The 17,104-nt window shown below is 36.9% G+C and overlaps 2 protein-coding genes across 2 annotated transcripts in view; one reads left to right on the forward strand and one right to left on the reverse strand.

The window, feature by feature from the left end:
* The window catches only part of LOC122162666 (centromere protein P), a 116,756-nt gene that overhangs the window by 27,843 nt on the left and 71,809 nt on the right, over nucleotides 1-17,104 (forward strand). The window lies entirely within an intron of this gene.
* On the reverse strand, nucleotides 6,546-11,205 carry OMD (osteomodulin). Its single transcript, XM_042823172.1, has 3 exons — nucleotides 11,130-11,205; nucleotides 7,908-8,868; nucleotides 6,546-7,030 (listed from the first exon to the last, which is right to left on the reverse strand). Exons 2-3 carry the CDS (start codon nucleotides 8,845-8,847, stop codon nucleotides 6,714-6,716), a joined length of 1,257 nt encoding a protein of 418 aa, XP_042679106.1. The 5' UTR covers nucleotides 8,848-8,868; nucleotides 11,130-11,205; the 3' UTR covers nucleotides 6,546-6,713.

The raw sequence follows: 17,104 nt of genomic DNA on the forward strand, positions 1-17,104 counted from the left end.
TGTGATTTGTCTGTCGTCCCTTGTACCAGGAGAAATGTGCTGTCAGCAAGTAATTTCAGATAAATAGAAGGTTTTTTCATCTGAATTTATGTAACAAATGTTCAGCACAAAGAAGGGAATGGCTCAGATGGAGACAAACAAGGAAGAACTGTACTGCTTCTTCCAGAAACAGACTTCTTGCTCAGAATGACTTGAAATGCCCAACTCATCTGAAATAAAGATTGTGGCTCATATGCATTGGCAGTAGGGAAGCTAGTAGGAAGTATTCACCATGGCAAGCAGAGAATGCTCTTTAAACAATTTTAGCACTTAAGTGTTACACACAGGTATCCCAGTATTCAGTTACTAAGATTTATGTGCTTGAAGTGTAATTTCATTTCTGAAAAGCTAAACAAGCTCTGTTTAAAATAAAAATTGAACTCCAGTGTTTCAAGAGGGCCTTGAAAAGTGTTTAAGATGCACTTTCTGGTTTGTCAGGTGTACCTTATTTATCCCTTTTTCCTTCTTTTTACCTCTTGTATCTCATTTTCACAGGCTGTCCTAGGAGGTATCTCATGGGGAAATCAGGGAAAGAGACATTGGATGAGTTTGGGTGGGAGGCACTGGAAAGTTACGGGAGAGGAAGGAGAAAGTTAATGTAGCCACTCCAAACCATAGGTGTTTCTGATTATATTTTCTTCATCATCTGGAAAGAAATCTAGTATTTAGGAGAGTTTAGTGTCAAAAGCAGGTAAAGTAAAAAACAAAGCTGAAAATAACCTAGAGGAACTGAAATAGATATTTGTTTTGCAGGCAGAAAGGAGGATGGGTTTTGTGGATTCTTTGAACTGGCTGATTTTCAACTCAATCTATTTATCTTGTGCTTGGAATGTCGTTGTATCTTAAGACCTGTTCAGAGCTCCAGGCTGTCTTGTTTACTTCTGCTCTTGCCCTTCCCTGAAGGCAGATAAAAAATAAATTAAACTTCCCTTAAAAAAAAACCAAAATATTAAAGGGCATACTGCAAAATGAGCAGTTCTCATCCAATGTATGTTGGCAGAGAGAATGATGCCAGTTGCAATGGTAGGGCAGTTCTCTCCATTTTCTGTGGGTTTAAGCAAAAGTTTAGAATTTTTCATTTAATCCTTAGTAGCTTAGTACAAAAACATTACAAGAAAGCTTTGCTATCCTCCTTCATTGAGATGAAAGTGAGGACTGGTTGCTGGTAATTCTCCATGAGGCAGAGAATTGTCTTGTTGCTGGTAAACCTCCGCAAGGACTGAGCCAAGCAGAGCTGGGCTTCCAGAGGAGAAAGTCTTTGTTCCTTTGAGGCTTCTGGTTATGAATGATTTCTCCAGGTTGCCTCAGCAGGGCCTTGCACTGTCTGTGTAGATACCAGACTGTGATGGGAGGCAGAGGGGGGGAGAGGGAAAAATGAAGATGGAAACAGGAAAGGGACCTTATCTCTCAGAGGTGCATGGGTTAATAGAGGGGGCTGTAGGAAGAGTATAGTAGAGTTGATGTCAAGATATTCCTTATGAAATGAAGCAAAACTGAATGTATGTTTAAGCACTCAAATTAACTCTGTGTTTAAGAGAAGATGCGTTTTTACAGCTGCTTAAAGACCTTGGCCTTCATCATGTGTCATGGTCTCTAAAGGACAATGTTGGCGAGTTCTGTAACTTTCAAATTTTTATTGGTTTTAAATGTGCTTAGAAGAATGAATTATGGTTTATTGCTTAGCTTTCTTAGGAGCACTGGAAATCACACAATGTGAGGAGTGTACAATTAGTTGTAAGGCAATGCAAACCAGCATAAGCATGGGCATTACATTCATTCTGGGAACAAAAAGCCAGAGTATCCAAAAAGGGGGAAGTAACCTCCTGATTTCTTCTTCAGCCACTCACAAAAATCAGATTCAAGTTGATACTATGTAAGAATTGTTGTACACAACGTGTTAAGCAAAGTATGTTCCAATTCAGCATCCTTGGGGGATGGGGGAGGTTTTGGAAATGGTATTGGATCTAAGATAAACAGCCATCTTATCTAAAAAGAAGGCTTACAATACTTGAGATCCAGAATGATTGAAGAACTGGAGATAAGATATTTATGCATTTTGCTGTTTTTATGAAAAGTTATGACTGTTTCCAAGGCTCAGTTATTTAGAATAAGCTAAGGTCATGGTTGGAGCAACCAGCTGCAGAACAGACAGCTGGAAAATGACCTAGTGATTGTATGAGCATCCTTCCATATGTTTCTGATTTACAATCAGAATTTTTTAAAGCTGAAGACATTACATTTATTCTTTGCGCTTCTGGAAAAGAAAGAGAGTCCTTGTATCGGTTACTGAGTTCTAAATGAATAAAGTACATCTTAAAAAAAAGAAAATGCACAGGTGTAATTAGGAATCAAATAATTACAAATACAACTGATAAGTGGAGTAATGCTACGGTCTGCTATTCACTCAGCGCCCTGTTCTGAAGATAAGTTCTCTTGAACTTTTACATACTTACCATCAGTTAAATCCCGAATTAAAAGCCAGCCTGCTTCAATTTATTAAAATGGCTTGGAATTACTAACCAAACGGAGGTGACTTTTTATTAACAGTATCACTGCTTTAGAGCCATTGCTGTACGTCCGTGGGGACACGAGATGAGGCTCCAAGGCTCGCCGGCCTTATAAGCACTTCAGTTTGATATTCCTGTCGTGTGCTCCTTACATTATTCATAGCATCTCCTTTATGCACTGTATTTATGGTTAGTCATCGTATTTGTCTGTTTTGTGCTCTTGTACATTTTAATAGAGGAAGGTTAGTTGTTTTTTTTCCTGTTGATATTAAATTTATGACATGAATTACAAGATCAAGTGATTTGATTTTCTTTTAAAGGTCTAGATTGTTAGTAATGTAAATTTGGGATAAAACTTAGAGCATCGTATGATAATTCTGTGTATTTGTTAAGTTTTATGACTTTATTGGTTATGCATTGATCGGTTAATTCTGGAAAGTTTATACACCTGTAATATGAAAATGATTATGAAATCCTTAACATTTCTTTTGGTACATAATATTTTTGTTTAAAAAATAGTGTATCTTTTATTTCATATAGGAAATTCCTATGTTTATTGCTTGCAGTGATCAAGTTGGTAAGCAGAAGGAAATTGGTTCATGCTATAGGAGTGGAAATGGAATAAGTTATAAGAAGTCAAAGAAGAAAGCTTGAAATGTAAACCATCTGTTGTCCCTAAAGGGACTTTCTGTCCTAATCCATCTAATTTATTATCATAATACTGAAATAAATATCTCAAAGAATAATCTTCATCAGTATTAAAGCCCAACAATCAAGAACAGAAAAAGGAAAAATAAGTTCCTGCTGTTCTGAGACGAAGGAAAGGAACGTGAACAGTGGGGTTGAAACTGCTGTTACTTTATTTTTGCTTTTTTCATTATACCTGTATCATACAGTACAGACAGTGGAAAAATCAGTTTGTCAGTCATGTAGTTCTGAGAGCTTTGGTTTTGCAGTCAAAAGCTTAGCTGTAACTGAATGTTTTCCAGAAATCCATGAGATTTTCTCTATAGGCTTACATAGGTATCAGAATCTAAATAGGTTTTTTTATAGGTATTTATAGGTACTTAGCACTAGCAGTGCTCTAATAAAGAATTGCTAATTACCATGGATTGTGAATGGTACTGAGCTTAGATTACAAGAAAGTTCCACCCTTGTTTATGTAGATAAGACTTGGAAAACACAGTTCTTCTGAATAGTTAGGCCAAAGTTGAAAGCAGAAATGGAGTTCCATGTTTATCAGTTACTGTGTTTTCTGGTTGTGTTTCTGCTGGTATTTTCATTGGATCAGGAGCACTTTTTTGAAGTGAATCTCCTGGTAAGGCCAAGTCACTGTATTTTGATTCGTATCACAGATCTCTTAGAACTACTTGAACTTGGTTCTTTTGGATGTGACAATCCAGAAGATGTGTGTACTTGGGGATGTACCTGATGGCTTGTACTGCTAATGGATTTAATTAGTTGCTAGTGCTAGTTGGAATAAACATCCTTTCCGTCAAAAACTGAAGGTGGGTTTCGTGGCCTCATTACAAGTATTTTGTGTGCAAATCCACCCCTAGTGCTTCACCTTAATTGCTCATGTGGATGCAGTACTAGAGGCCAGGCTCTGTTTCTGTATTTGCTGTATTTCTGTATACAAACCATCGGACTTTTTGATACTTATTTAGTTCTTAATTTAAGAATCTGTTTTCTTTTGAAAAGGCCCGTGTAATATCCAGAAAATAAATAACAGAGCAAGCACCCAGGTAGCTCAAGGGGGCAGAACTCTACAGTGCTCTTAATGTCTATGTGAACAGCAGAATGGTGTCCAGCACAGGAGCCCCTGTTGATGTGGTACCGTCTGTTGTTACTTTCAAGTCTTGCTCCTGAGCAATGGGAGTCAGATCATGAATTTTTAGTTTTCACATGGAACTAGTGGTATCTTTTCCACGGATATCACTTTACATTTAATAATGTTGAATTTGCTTGCTTTCTTAGCATCCTGGAAGCTGGTAATTCTTCACTAGTTCTTAGCATTTTGTCGTCATCTCACTGATCAGTCCAGTTTGTTTATTTTTTTCCAAGTATATTAAATAGAATAAACCTAGGCACAGGACTTTTGCTGAACTCCTACCTGTGGACTCCCTCCATAATCAGAACTGACTATTCTTAAGCTGTCTCTTTTATTTGCTTTAATCTGTGCTGTTACCTCTTAATCTGTGGCAGCTAATTGTTAAAAGTTTGACTTTAATGCAACTTCAAAAAATAAAGCTAAGCAGACAGTTTCTGATCTTGTGTGTGTGTGTGTATGTGTGTGTGTATACACACTACTATAACTGAATAGTGTTCTTTTTAAGGCTGAAGAAGCCTTCAAAAAAGTGTCTTAATTTTGATTGTGCATTCTTCACTTAAAAGCTGAAAGAGGTGAAGATCTGCAGTTAACATACTGTGTGTTTATTTTAATAAAACTATTAAAGTTACAGGTGCTTATATTTGAATTTGTGTATGTGATGTCCATTACGTTTTTGAAGAGTATTTAAATATAATGAATATATTTATGTTTCTACGTGAAGCCAGAGGGTTCTTGAGGTTGATAAATGTTAATTGATTTTTTTTAACAAAGGAAGATGCATTCTGAAAAGCTGAAGCTAGATGTTTACGAATGCGTACCGTATCTTCATGGTCACTGCGCACGTGAAAAGAAAAAAATGTGGGTGCAGAGGAAAGAAAGAAGATGGAGGTAGTTCACATAAGTCTCCAAATCGCCTATGATCCTGTACATTTTGTATGCATAGATTTTTCAAAGAATTTGTTCTTAAGGACATGGTTATTTTCATGTGCTTATGAGGGCTTAATTTCAGTTTATAAATACAGACGCATGATTAAGGTTTTTCAGTTTGTTAGCATATTATTTGTTGCATTAGAAAACAAAATATACTAAGAAGGACTTCAGAAAGTAACTGTTACTATAAGAAAGCTAAAACTTTTTAGAAATTCTAGTACACATTTGCTTGTCTATTTCTATATTGCACTTCTAGTTTCCCTAAACTTAAACAATAATATAAATGTGGTAGCGTGATGTATGGCTTATTGCACTTGTGTTCTTCAGTGAAGTGCTGAAAAAATGAAGAATTTAATTGAACTAAAGGCCTTATGTGCTCTGTGTTCTTACCTTGTAGTGACTTGAATCTCTTTAGGTATAAGACATAACAAAAGCTTTCCATAGCTCAGACAATGTATGCTACTTTTCTTTGGATTACTTGAAGCAATTTTTGCTCAACTTTGAAGCAGGGGGTGCAGCTTATTGGTATTAGTTATGCTGAAGGGTAGTCTAAATTGTTAATGAAGCCTGGAGTGCCACTATCTGTGCCTGCTCTAGCTGATGTGCAGTTCTAATTAAAGCATTAAATTTAAAATGCCTTCTAAAATAAAACAGTACTTCTGTCTTACCTGTACTTTAGTCTAATGGTTCAGAGTTGTGTTAATGCACACCATTAAAACCTTTGAAAAGTCGTTCATTGCCTTCATGTCTAATCAACTAAAATCTTTTTGAAAGACTTGTGATAGCTGAAGCACAGGTTGAGAAGTAAAGAATACATCTTGGCACAAACAGTATATTAAGATCTGAAACTTGAAAGTTTGACTTTCCTTTTCAATTAGATATTGAATGAATCAACATTTGAGGAAGATGTGCAACAACACTGTGATCTTTTGTGATCTTGCTCTCATGTTTTTCTCTTGTATGTCTATTTTCTACTGTTTTCTTACTTCTTCCAGTAGTTGAACATCTAGCTGGACAGATTTTTGATGTTGTCCACATATTCACATATTCCTGTTGAGCATTACATCATCTGTGCTATAAATTTTAGCAAGTAGAATCACTTTAGAACATGGAAGTTCTAAAGTGAACTTTTTTCTACTGCTTAATGCTGCCAACGCACAAATAAGTCCATCATCAATACTGGTTATATATCATACTGCTACCAAATATTGACATGAGTATTCTTGCTGTTAGTATTAAAATTTTTTTTCTGCATTGCTAATGGCATATTTATGTACACTAAAATTCTATCTCCATGTTATAGATTATAGCTTAAAGATCCCAAAATATTTAACTGTTCTAAAATGGGCACAAATACTCCACAAGTAAGGAAGAATTTCTGTATGTACTCATTAACAATGATTATTTCACCAAAAGTGAGGAAAAAAATAGTTTTCTGCTTCATGCTCTTCCTCAGTTTCCTGATCATGTGTTTCATGATCATCTTCTATTTCGTCGTATTCTTCTGGTGTTAAAAGTCGTCGAAACACTGCTGCTCTGATTTGTGTGGACTTGTTGCCGTTTCTGTTTTGTTCTCCATAGTAAATGGTTCTAATATGAGGGAAGCAAAAGAAGGCATAAGTGCTTATTGGAGCTGTTAGCTTATTTTGGTCCACCCGTAGATAGGTTAGCTGGTTGGTGTTCATTGGATCAATAGATGGACACATCAAAGTAACATTTATCACTGTAAGAGAGAAAAATTTTAATTAAAATTCAGAAGATAAGGTTATATTTAAGAAGTATTTCATAATTGAATTTTGGAATTTAAAATGGAAAATACTTGTGATGCATCATATTATAGCAGCCTTTCCTCTGTTTTAAACCAGTTTCATACATGACAATTATAACAGTTCTAGAATTTGGAAAACATAAGATTGTGGGTAAAATGTATACATATAGTGTGGGTGCAACTACAATCTTAATTACTATTTTATATTAATTGGATATTTTTCATACAGTTTTTCAATTCTTATGTGATTTTTCAGTTGTTTCATCAGAAGAAAGTTTCAAAGTGATTTTAGGAGTTAAATGAAAAAAATTGCGGAATATTTACAAAACATCCACTTGGAAATCATGGGAAAACAGGAAAATAAAATCCTTTCTAGGTTGCCTTTGTTTCTTCTCAGCTAGCCAAGGATGTGTTTACATTCCATCTTGAAGAAGATGGAGCCGTACCTTTCCTGTGCTGTAAGTTAGAAGCTGCATAGCATGAGAGATATGTTGTGTATGAACTTTGGGTCAGTGCCTCGTTAGCTGGTTGGTTCAGAACATTAACAGCTCAATCTCGTACGTCTGCAAAGAGGGCTATCGTAATACTTCTTGAACAACATGCAAATTTGGATGACTCCTAGATTGTAAGCTTGGATTTTACACAACCCATCAGCTGACAGGTGACAGGTCTTCCTAATCAGTGACAAAATAAGTTTCTGATAGTTTTTGATTCAGGCTAAGGGATTAGGTGGTAAAGTAAAAGCTCATCCCACCCTCTGCTCCTTACAACCAACTCCAAATTCCATTTCTACATTTTTCAGCTTTTCAAGAGTGAAGAGCTATCAACGTACTTTCAATGTCATTGTCTTCAATATACAAATGCTGCAGACTTCTTGGAATATAGAATACTTGTTTCAATTTGTTATGTCCAAGGTTAAGTTCTATAAGGTTTGGTAGATTAATAAAGGTGTTGCGTGGAACGTTCTGCAGGTTATTGTGGGACATTCTTAGGGCAATGATTTTGGGGAGTTTGCTGAAATAGTTTTCTGGAATATAAGAAATGGAGTTATTTTCTAGAGAGAGATACATAAGTGACGACGGCAGGCTGGGAGGCATGGTCTGTAATTTGTTGTTGCATAAATTCAGCTGCATTAAGTTGCTCATGACTGAAAAGTGATTTCCTTTGAGTACTGAATCGTCAAGCAAATTATTGCAGAGGTCAAGCATGGTGATGTTTGGTAATCCGTCCAGTGCAATTCCAGGTAACTGGGAAATCTTATTGAAGCCAAGGAGGAGTCTCTCCAGAGAGCTGGGAAGTGGGAATGGAAATTCATCTAATTCATTGTGCTGTAAGTGAAGCTGCACTAAGTTTGACAATTTGGCAAAAACACCACGATCAATCATATGAGACTTAATTTTGTTGAAGCTCAGATTAATTTCTCTTAAAATGGTAACGTTAGTGAATGGTCCTGCAGGTACAGCTTCAATATCGTTGTTTTGCAGATAGAGTTGTTGGACGTGAGCAGGGATATTTGGTATTGTTTTAAGCTTACGATGGTCACAGTACATAGATAGCGGAAATTCTGGCGGACAAAAGCATTCTCTGGCACACTCGACTGGAAAAGGAAAGTGAGGAACCTCGGCTTGTGCGCCTGGATTAGAGTTAAAATAATATGGATGTTGATGATCTGGCTCATCATATTCGTCCCCAAAATCGTAGTCTTCATATTGGCAAAACGCAGCGGTGGTCCAAAGGAGGTAAATGATGGATAGTTGGCTCAGAGTCCCCATATTTAAATTGGTACTTCTACCCTGTTGATGAGAAAGAAAATAAGATGCCCAGGTAGTCATAAGTGAAATCACATATGAATCTCTCAGTGTCAAGGAGAAGCAGTATAAAACTACTGTAAATAAGCAGAATGACACATTTTTTTTCAGAGCCCTGTCAACAGTACTACTAGCAAAAACATTTTCTAGTTTGGATCTTTCAAGAAACAGCCATAAGCAACTGGCCTTGAAGTAAACTGAACTTTTCCTGTCTGAATTCTGATTATGAAGAGCTTTCTACCTGTGCTGTCCCTGATACTGAAGTGTACCGTAAGAGATGGGAGAAGGAGCAGGGAAATGGGAATGGGAATGTCTTCATTCCTTTCTCACCTTAATGTGTTACAGACAAGTTGCAAAAGAACTGTGTGTATGAAGTCCTGTGCAATCTGGGTTGTTAGACATTGTAATTGTTGCATTCTTTCCAGTATAGTGGGTTAAGCACCAGCCTAACGGATTGATTTTGGATGGGTGCAGGAAATCAAGTACTTACATAAGATGCATGAGTTACTCCTCACTGCAAAGATAACACAACTGGTTCTTTTTATTCCTGCTTACCAATAGAAGTTACTCCTTGGAAGTCTGGGAAGCTCAAGTTGTGGAAGGGAGCAGCTTAGCGTGCTGATGAAATCATCTGAGCAATAGCCTAACACAGCTGGAGGAACAAAAGATGTCCCTAAACCATACTTTGTGGTGAGGAGCCTTGTGGGAAGGCAAAGTAAAATAATAGCTTTAGTCCCTCTTCTGATTTGCCAGCGAAAAAAAAAAGCATTGTGCCACATCATCAGCTATTGTTGGTGCGGTGTCACAAGTCTGCAGGGAGATCCATTCTGTTAAAATCACTTTTAAAAAAATTTAAAGTACTTCTTCAGTGTTATCGGTTCATTAAAAAAAAAAAAAAAAACAAGTGTATGACTTCAAAAATATTTCAGAGGTCATGAGTTCATTTTGTGGTTTCTGTTACACTCAATCCGTTACCCAAAGAGTTCGTTCTTTTTGTTTGTTCTTTGGAGGGAGGAGGAGGTTAAGAAACAGTACAGCAAAAAAAGAAAAATCAGCAACCAACTGGCCAAAATCCTGACCTTGTGAAAGCTGAGGGAAAGCATGTGCTATAGAAAGGGTCCTGATGAATATCTTCAAATGTGTGCTGGCTTTTTTTCACTTCTCTGAATTTCTGTATTTCTGTATTTCCTGTTCTGCAGGAAGCAAACGCTCAGGCTATACGGCTTTAATATGTAGTGTTTTAAAATTCATAGTAAGTTTCCAGCATGTTTGTGGTAGCTTGTGTACAAAGAGTATGAGCTTTTGTATGAAACGGCCAGGAATGACATGAGAGATATAAACCAGCTTTGTGGTATGAGTGGAAATATTTTCCCCAGCTTTACAAGGGGATAAAAAAGAAAAGATATCATTGTGTTATTTTGCTGGATTACAGTACTTAGGATATATATGCAAAAATGGAGAAAAGGAGGGGGTGAGTTTATTGTTGAAGTAGAGATGTTGTTCTGGGTTAGTTGTGTGATTCATCAGAAAGCTCTAGGGAAGCAGTTTATTATAGTTCTGGATTGGTAAAAGAGTTGCATTATTTCTAAACCTATTGACAAGGAAAATTCTTCATCGAGAAAAGAAAATAACACAATAGTAAATTCTATTTTGGCTTTGAGCTTCCTGAGGTTGATCTATTTGACCTTTCCAAGTTTTTTTCTGTAGCATTGTGGACTGGAAATTATTAAAGAACCAAAATCACGCATGGTTTTATTTGGAATATAAACAAAAGCATCAGAAGTCAGGAGCAACAATAAAGTTGTAGGAGCAGGCAACATGGAATTAAAATTACAGCAATCATGTATTTATATGCAGAATACAGAACTGCAAAGGTTGAAAGAGTGAAATTAAACCTAAATAGTGCCTTATGAACTGTACTGTAAGCAGTTAAGTCACTACCATGGTGTAATTAAACCTAAGTAATATCAAATAACGAGTTACTGTTTTTTTTTAAAGTAATTAGAATATATTCCTAATGCTGAACCAGAGAAAGACATTTGAATTTATAACACCAGCCAGTGAAGTGTTACTGACTGCTACCAAATTAGTTGGTTTTATATTGATTTGCTTTTTAAAGTGGAAGTCAAAGGATATAATGCACAGTTTTGGAAGATCTGTTATATAAACAGTTCAAAATAAGGCACATGCAAGAATTAAAGCTATTTTCTCTAAAAATAAAATTTAACCAAATTTAAATTTCATACCTGATAGTTTTGTGTAGTTTTCTACTTATGATTGCGTCCTGAATCCTTGTTAGTTATTAGAAGACTTGAAATCTCACCATACATTTAAAAATCCATGATGACAGAGGAAAAGAGCCTGTCCATCTGAGAACTGTAGCAAAGCTCTTCCTTTACAGCATATATAGTTGCAGAAGATGATGCAGGGCCAGCCATGGGACGTATTAAGACTCATTTCTTTTTTTTGTTGCATGAGCTGTCTTGAATGTAAACAAGTTCTACTTTGTCATCTTGGTGAAATCTGTGTGGTTGGATCATCTTCTAGCTTTGGTCTGAACTGTGGTAGGAGTTTCCTTACAAGGAGGATAATGAGAGGATTAAATTTAACATCATGCCCACAAGACATCTTGTTTCGAAGGCTGTGACAAACCTTTTAAGTTCACTCGAACTTTTTAAAATAACATGTCTGAAGTTTTGAATTTCTTATTAACTCATTCAATCAATGAGAATTGTTATTGCTTTCAACTTTGGGTCTGAACTGAAGGCATTAGAGAGAAGACTGTTCTAATATTTAGTGATTTTAGGTGCTTAGCTTGTTGAATAAGCATGAACTTAAAAACTGTCTATTTGAAGTACGGAAGCAAAATACTTCCAGAGTAGGCAGGGAATATAACCACTGACAGCACAGCGGTGTGATTCGTGAGTCCAGAATCTTCACTTGGCAAATTGAAGAAAATCTATAGATAAGAAGATAAGAATTGACGATGTTGATTTGTTGCTTTCAGTGTCTGTACTGAAGAAAAGAGGATACATGATTAAATATAATGAGGAAATCTGAATGCTGTAATTTGGTTCCCATAAAGCCTATGGGTTTCTGAAGAAAGAAACAACCTCAGGCATGAATTATCCACATTGGGCTGCACTTCTAAGTCAGATTGTAGGCACAGAAAGAAAATACAGAAATAAAACTCTTTGCATCCTAATTCCTAGGTCTTAATTTGTTACTCACAAATGCTGTCAGCAGACCACTAGCAGCCTGTGTGACTGTTGTATGTGACCTGCAAAGGCACTTCTTGTTTGTGCTTGCTATTAACAGTAGTAACAGATCGTCAGATTGTTGCAGAATCTATTTATCCTCTATTTATCCTCTGCAAGAGCAGGCTGGAAAATGTGGGTACTGAAGCACAGAGCTCTCAGCTAATTAGAAAATCAGATACTGAATTGCTCAATTTTGCAGGGCCTTCAGTCCAGCCAGAGCCTGCCCAGAGTACCAGGTAATAACAGCTCTTAAAGACTTCCTGCTGTTTGGTGGAAAGTCATGCGCTGATGATGTCCCTGTGCAAATATGCATTTTTAAAGGTTGATGAAAAGGGGGGTCATTGAATAGTAAACAGGAAAGCTGTTCAATATGTGAGGCCATGGCTGCCCCTCACGTGGCCCTTACAGTGTGATCTCTACCTATTTCCCATTTTGTAGGTGATATTACATGATGAAAGCTCTGCAGCCCTTGACTTATGCAGTCTGTTTTACGCAAAGTGTTCTGCTTTCTAGGAGCTCGTATGAAGGATGTGTTGACCAAGAACAGTTCAATATAGGAAAAGCTACAACTCAAAAATAATTCTGGAGATTTACTAGACTGGAGATATTGCACATATTGACTCTTTCAGTCTGTTGCAGGAAGAGCATGTGTTACATTCATAGGTGGGTTTTCTTTTCTACAGCAGGGGCATTGAGTTAGTCCTCGTGTAGTTTCTGTTGCTATAATAGCAAGTAGTCAAACAATCAATGCAGACAATAAAGAGTTTAAAATATTAAAAATATTCCTTCCTACCACTTCCTCCCAAGTTGGTGCCATCTGCAGACTTGCTGAGGATGCACTCAATCCCCTCATCCAAATCAATCAATAAAGATATTAAGCTTTATGGGTACAACGGTCACATTTTCATACTTTTCCTGATATCTTAATTTACATCAATCTTTTTTATTAGTGTTTGTTCACTTCTAGCTGCAGGTTTAATGCATTTTTGTAAGGTACCTGAAATATACCTGCAACTTCAGATTGTTCCCATTGTTGTCTTCAATCTGCAAATCATATGTACATAGCTTTCAAAAACCAGCTTTTTTTCTGTAGAGACTTCATGACAAAGACAAGGGGTAGTTTTCAAGGTTATCTGCCAAGCAATTCCTGGATGATCACGCATAAGAAAATGTTTTGCACTGACAGCGATTTCCCTAATGTACTTATGATGGAAGATACTTTCTCTTTACTCTGTTATTTAGAGTTTGTTCAATGACAAAATCATTGCTTTTACAATGACTGTTGAATAAATCTACTTGTGTAGCACAAGAGCTTGTAATGCTAGTATATGAGCATGCCATGACAGAACAGAGTCTTGCATTGGATGAAACTCAGTATACCTAGACCTGTATCCACATTTCAGTAGGGGCTGACAGCAAAGTTGCAGGAAAGAATAGAAGAATGTGACAAGCAGTGAGTTGTGTCTGCAGTACATTTTCTCTGCAGCCAGAAACTGTGACTTGGAAACTTCCATAGAAACACTGAGTATTATTACATGTTGTCATTCATCTGTGCGTGTCCCTGGCATCTCCACTTATAAGGAAAAATATGATCTCGGTACTCTTCCTTCCAACCAGTTAATGCTCTGTTTTTCTGGATTTTCTTTATTTAACTCTGTTAAAGGAAGATACTTTTCCATACAGCTGTATTCTACCAGATGTGGAAGTACATTTGTTATTTTATTTATGGCGAGTAATCAACCTGAAGTTATTCTACTTTGCCTGAGTAATTGTGAGAAATGGCCTCTACTTGGTAGAGCTGAGGCAGTGTCTCATAATTGCTTCATCCCATCAATCTGTGGTGGGAAGCTTTCTATTTCTTCTATCGTTAGCTGTTCTGAGATTCTTGAAAGAAAGACTACTGGCTACTTCTGGTGAGGATTTCAATACAGTTCAATATTCTTACAGTCAGCTGCTTGAAAAAAAAACAACTCATTCCTTTACCTGTTCCAAAGAAATATTCATGGTAGCCACCATTTCACTAGGGAGGATGAGGTGATTTAGGCATTAGTTACTGATTTTCCATGGAAATCAAATGAGTGTTCTTGTTACTGTTATGCTTCCAGCACCTGGCTGTTGCCTTTCCCTATCGCTGTTCAGGAATAGATATGATACATGAAAATAGCCAAAATATAAATATTCATAATGCTTTTCCTCTTAATAAATTTTAGCTGAGTTTTAGTCTGGTGATGGCATGAGGCCAGCGCTTTGATTGAGGGGTTAGATTGAACATTGTCAGAACTGAGCCTATGGGGTAGCTGCATTTAAGAATCTCAATGCTCTACATCTCCATATGACAGCTGTCCAAACCTCCCATCACACCTTTGCCAAGCACTAGGCTTCTTGTTGGAACTCACAAATCTGCATGCTGTGAAAGCAATCAGGGACGTGAGTTGTCTAATTGTTTAGAACTGCCAGTGGCTGAACTAGATAATGGACTGACCCTCTAGAGTGTGTAAGTGAAGGGCACTCTTTGGAAGGAGAGAACAGTTAATCTATGAAGCAATTGCACTTCTTACAGATGTATTTTCCATAATCACATATTCTCATCTTCTCAGGTTCCTATGCACTCTGCCTTTGGGAGGGAACTGTTAACATGAGACATGTGTTACCCTTTCTGTTCTCAGCACAAAGCACAAGAAGCAGCAATACACGTCTATAATATACAGCTACTACTGCAGCAAGACGTTCCTGATAGCAGCAGTAATTAAAGATCTCTTCATGTATGTATGCTTTGAAGGAAAGTGCATGTGGAAATCATCTAAACGATTTTTAGGTAGTGTGGTAAGAAACTTTTTTTTAATATGCATTGCTTTAATTGCTTTATCTTAAATCATACAAGCTTTTAATAAGGAATAATGAGTTTTTTCTTCCTTTGGGTAGAAGCAGTAAGAAGAATGCAGTATGCTGAAGACTTTGAAAATCAGGCTTGGTTTCTACTTTTCTGAAATGTTGTGATTTCGCATTCATTCTGAATGCACTTTATTGAGCTTTGAACAGGAACACTGATTGTTCCTGGAAGGCTTTATCATCGAGAATTAGTTTTCAGCAGAGACGAAATACACAATAATTACAGTACTAATTGCATTATTTCCTACAGATTCTATCTTGGCAGTGGTTTCAAGGAAAAACAGTGGCCTATTAACCTTCTACTAGCTTATTCTGTTTTATATTCTGATAAGTTTATTGCTCTATTGTATATGTAGCTGCTTATAGCTAATCTTGATGGTTATTTGATGAATAAGGAATCTCTTACCATGTTTAAGAGAACACTTTAAGAACTCTGGCTGTGATAGTGGTTGATGGAGGTTGGAAGCACGTTTCCTTCTGCATGGCATCACAGTAGGTTTTGTCTTCAGTTCAGAGTGTGCCAGTCCTACAGGCCCCAGTATAGAAACATAGTTTGTCAAGTGTGACATAAAGCTATTAGCTTTACCAGTAGAGGTAGATGTCTGCATGCAGTGTAGCTTCTACAAGTATTCTAAGTGTTTTATCTCTGAATTTTTGGTATTATGAGAAGATTCTGCTGGCTCTTCTTAGAGAATAGTATTATGCATTTTCTGAGCTCGAGGGCAGAGCATTACACTGTGCTGGCATGTACTTAACAGTTCTGTATCTCTGAACATTGTTTATCTTTCCTTTTCTATGTTGTCTTACAAACAGTAAAGTTCTTCACAAAATCAGATTTGGCATTTGAGGTAATAAGAATGTTTGAAAGCATATATAGGAGGTTTACATCTAAACGGAAATTGTATACAGTAACGCAAAATATAAATGAAAATTCTGTTATTGGAAAATTAGAGGAATTCTGTGGAAGTACTGATTTCTGGCTATGAAACTCTTTGAGCAAGTAATAACACTGCATGACAGCATTTCTGCTGGAGAAGTGAGCAGACATTGCTTCCATTATTCTTGCAGAATAGTTGGTTATTGTACTGCTGCCTGAATCTGAGCATCTCTTGGTCAGGTTAATAGGTAAATGATTTCTTCAGTCTTCATGTAGAAAGGTTAGTCCTGTTGCTGACCCTTGTTTCATCCTGTAGAACAGAAAGAAGATAAGGTTTGAACAGAGCTGTAAGAAGAAGGCTAGTGTGATGTCTGAATGTTCTTTGTGGCCCTAAGTGGGATACAAATGAAGGCAGAACAGTGTATTTCATAATGGCAGGCTGCTTTCCTTTTCCACAAAGAGGAAGGAAGGGAGTTAAGCTGTTCTATGAAGAGTGTTTCTGGAAGGAAAGTGTTTACTTTGGTCTTCATATTTGAGAAGCACTTGTAACATGAAAATAACACAGGCTGAACAGTTAAGAGGCAAGTTCTTGCTTGTGCTGGTCACTTGCTTTCTCTGCACCTCAGGGGATTTCATATCTTTTGGCAAGCAGTCAATTAGAGTTTTATTTTCCTGCTGTCTTCAGAATTTAATGAGGGACTGTGATGATTTAACAGATAATCCAAGTGTAACTGTGAAGAGAACTTATTTGTTTCAGCATTTCTCCCCTTGACACCATACTTTGTGAAGGTGCTGAGTAATAAATGAGTAATGAATCTGGCTTATGAGATGTGCTGCACGAGCTGCATAGGTGATCTGTGTATGTATGCAGTTAGCCTAACACGTCCTGGCTTCTTAGCTGTGCACTCATGTACAGGGACATATAGCAGGGACATAGGTACAGCAAGACTTTCCTGTATGGAAATGTGTGGGATTCTCATCAAAACTGTATCCACAGTGTTATTCTTCCAGGGATATTGTAGTCTTCAAATTTTTCCTGACTGTGATTTTAGGACAGAAAAAGCGTGGAAAGAAAAACCTGGTTGCATGCTATTCCCTCTTCAGTCATTGCAACATAATGGTTAAATCCAGTATTGCATTGTTGAGTAGAACTGTTCATATTTTATGTGAAGAACTGCAAGAAGTCTGTCTGCTG

The sequence above is a fragment of the Centrocercus urophasianus genome, unplaced genomic scaffold (assembly GCF_019232065.1).
Source record: "Centrocercus urophasianus isolate 14NV4802_14NV808 unplaced genomic scaffold, USGS_Curo_1.0 seq_22, whole genome shotgun sequence".
NCBI classification, from domain to species: Eukaryota; Metazoa; Chordata; class Aves; order Galliformes; family Phasianidae; genus Centrocercus; species Centrocercus urophasianus.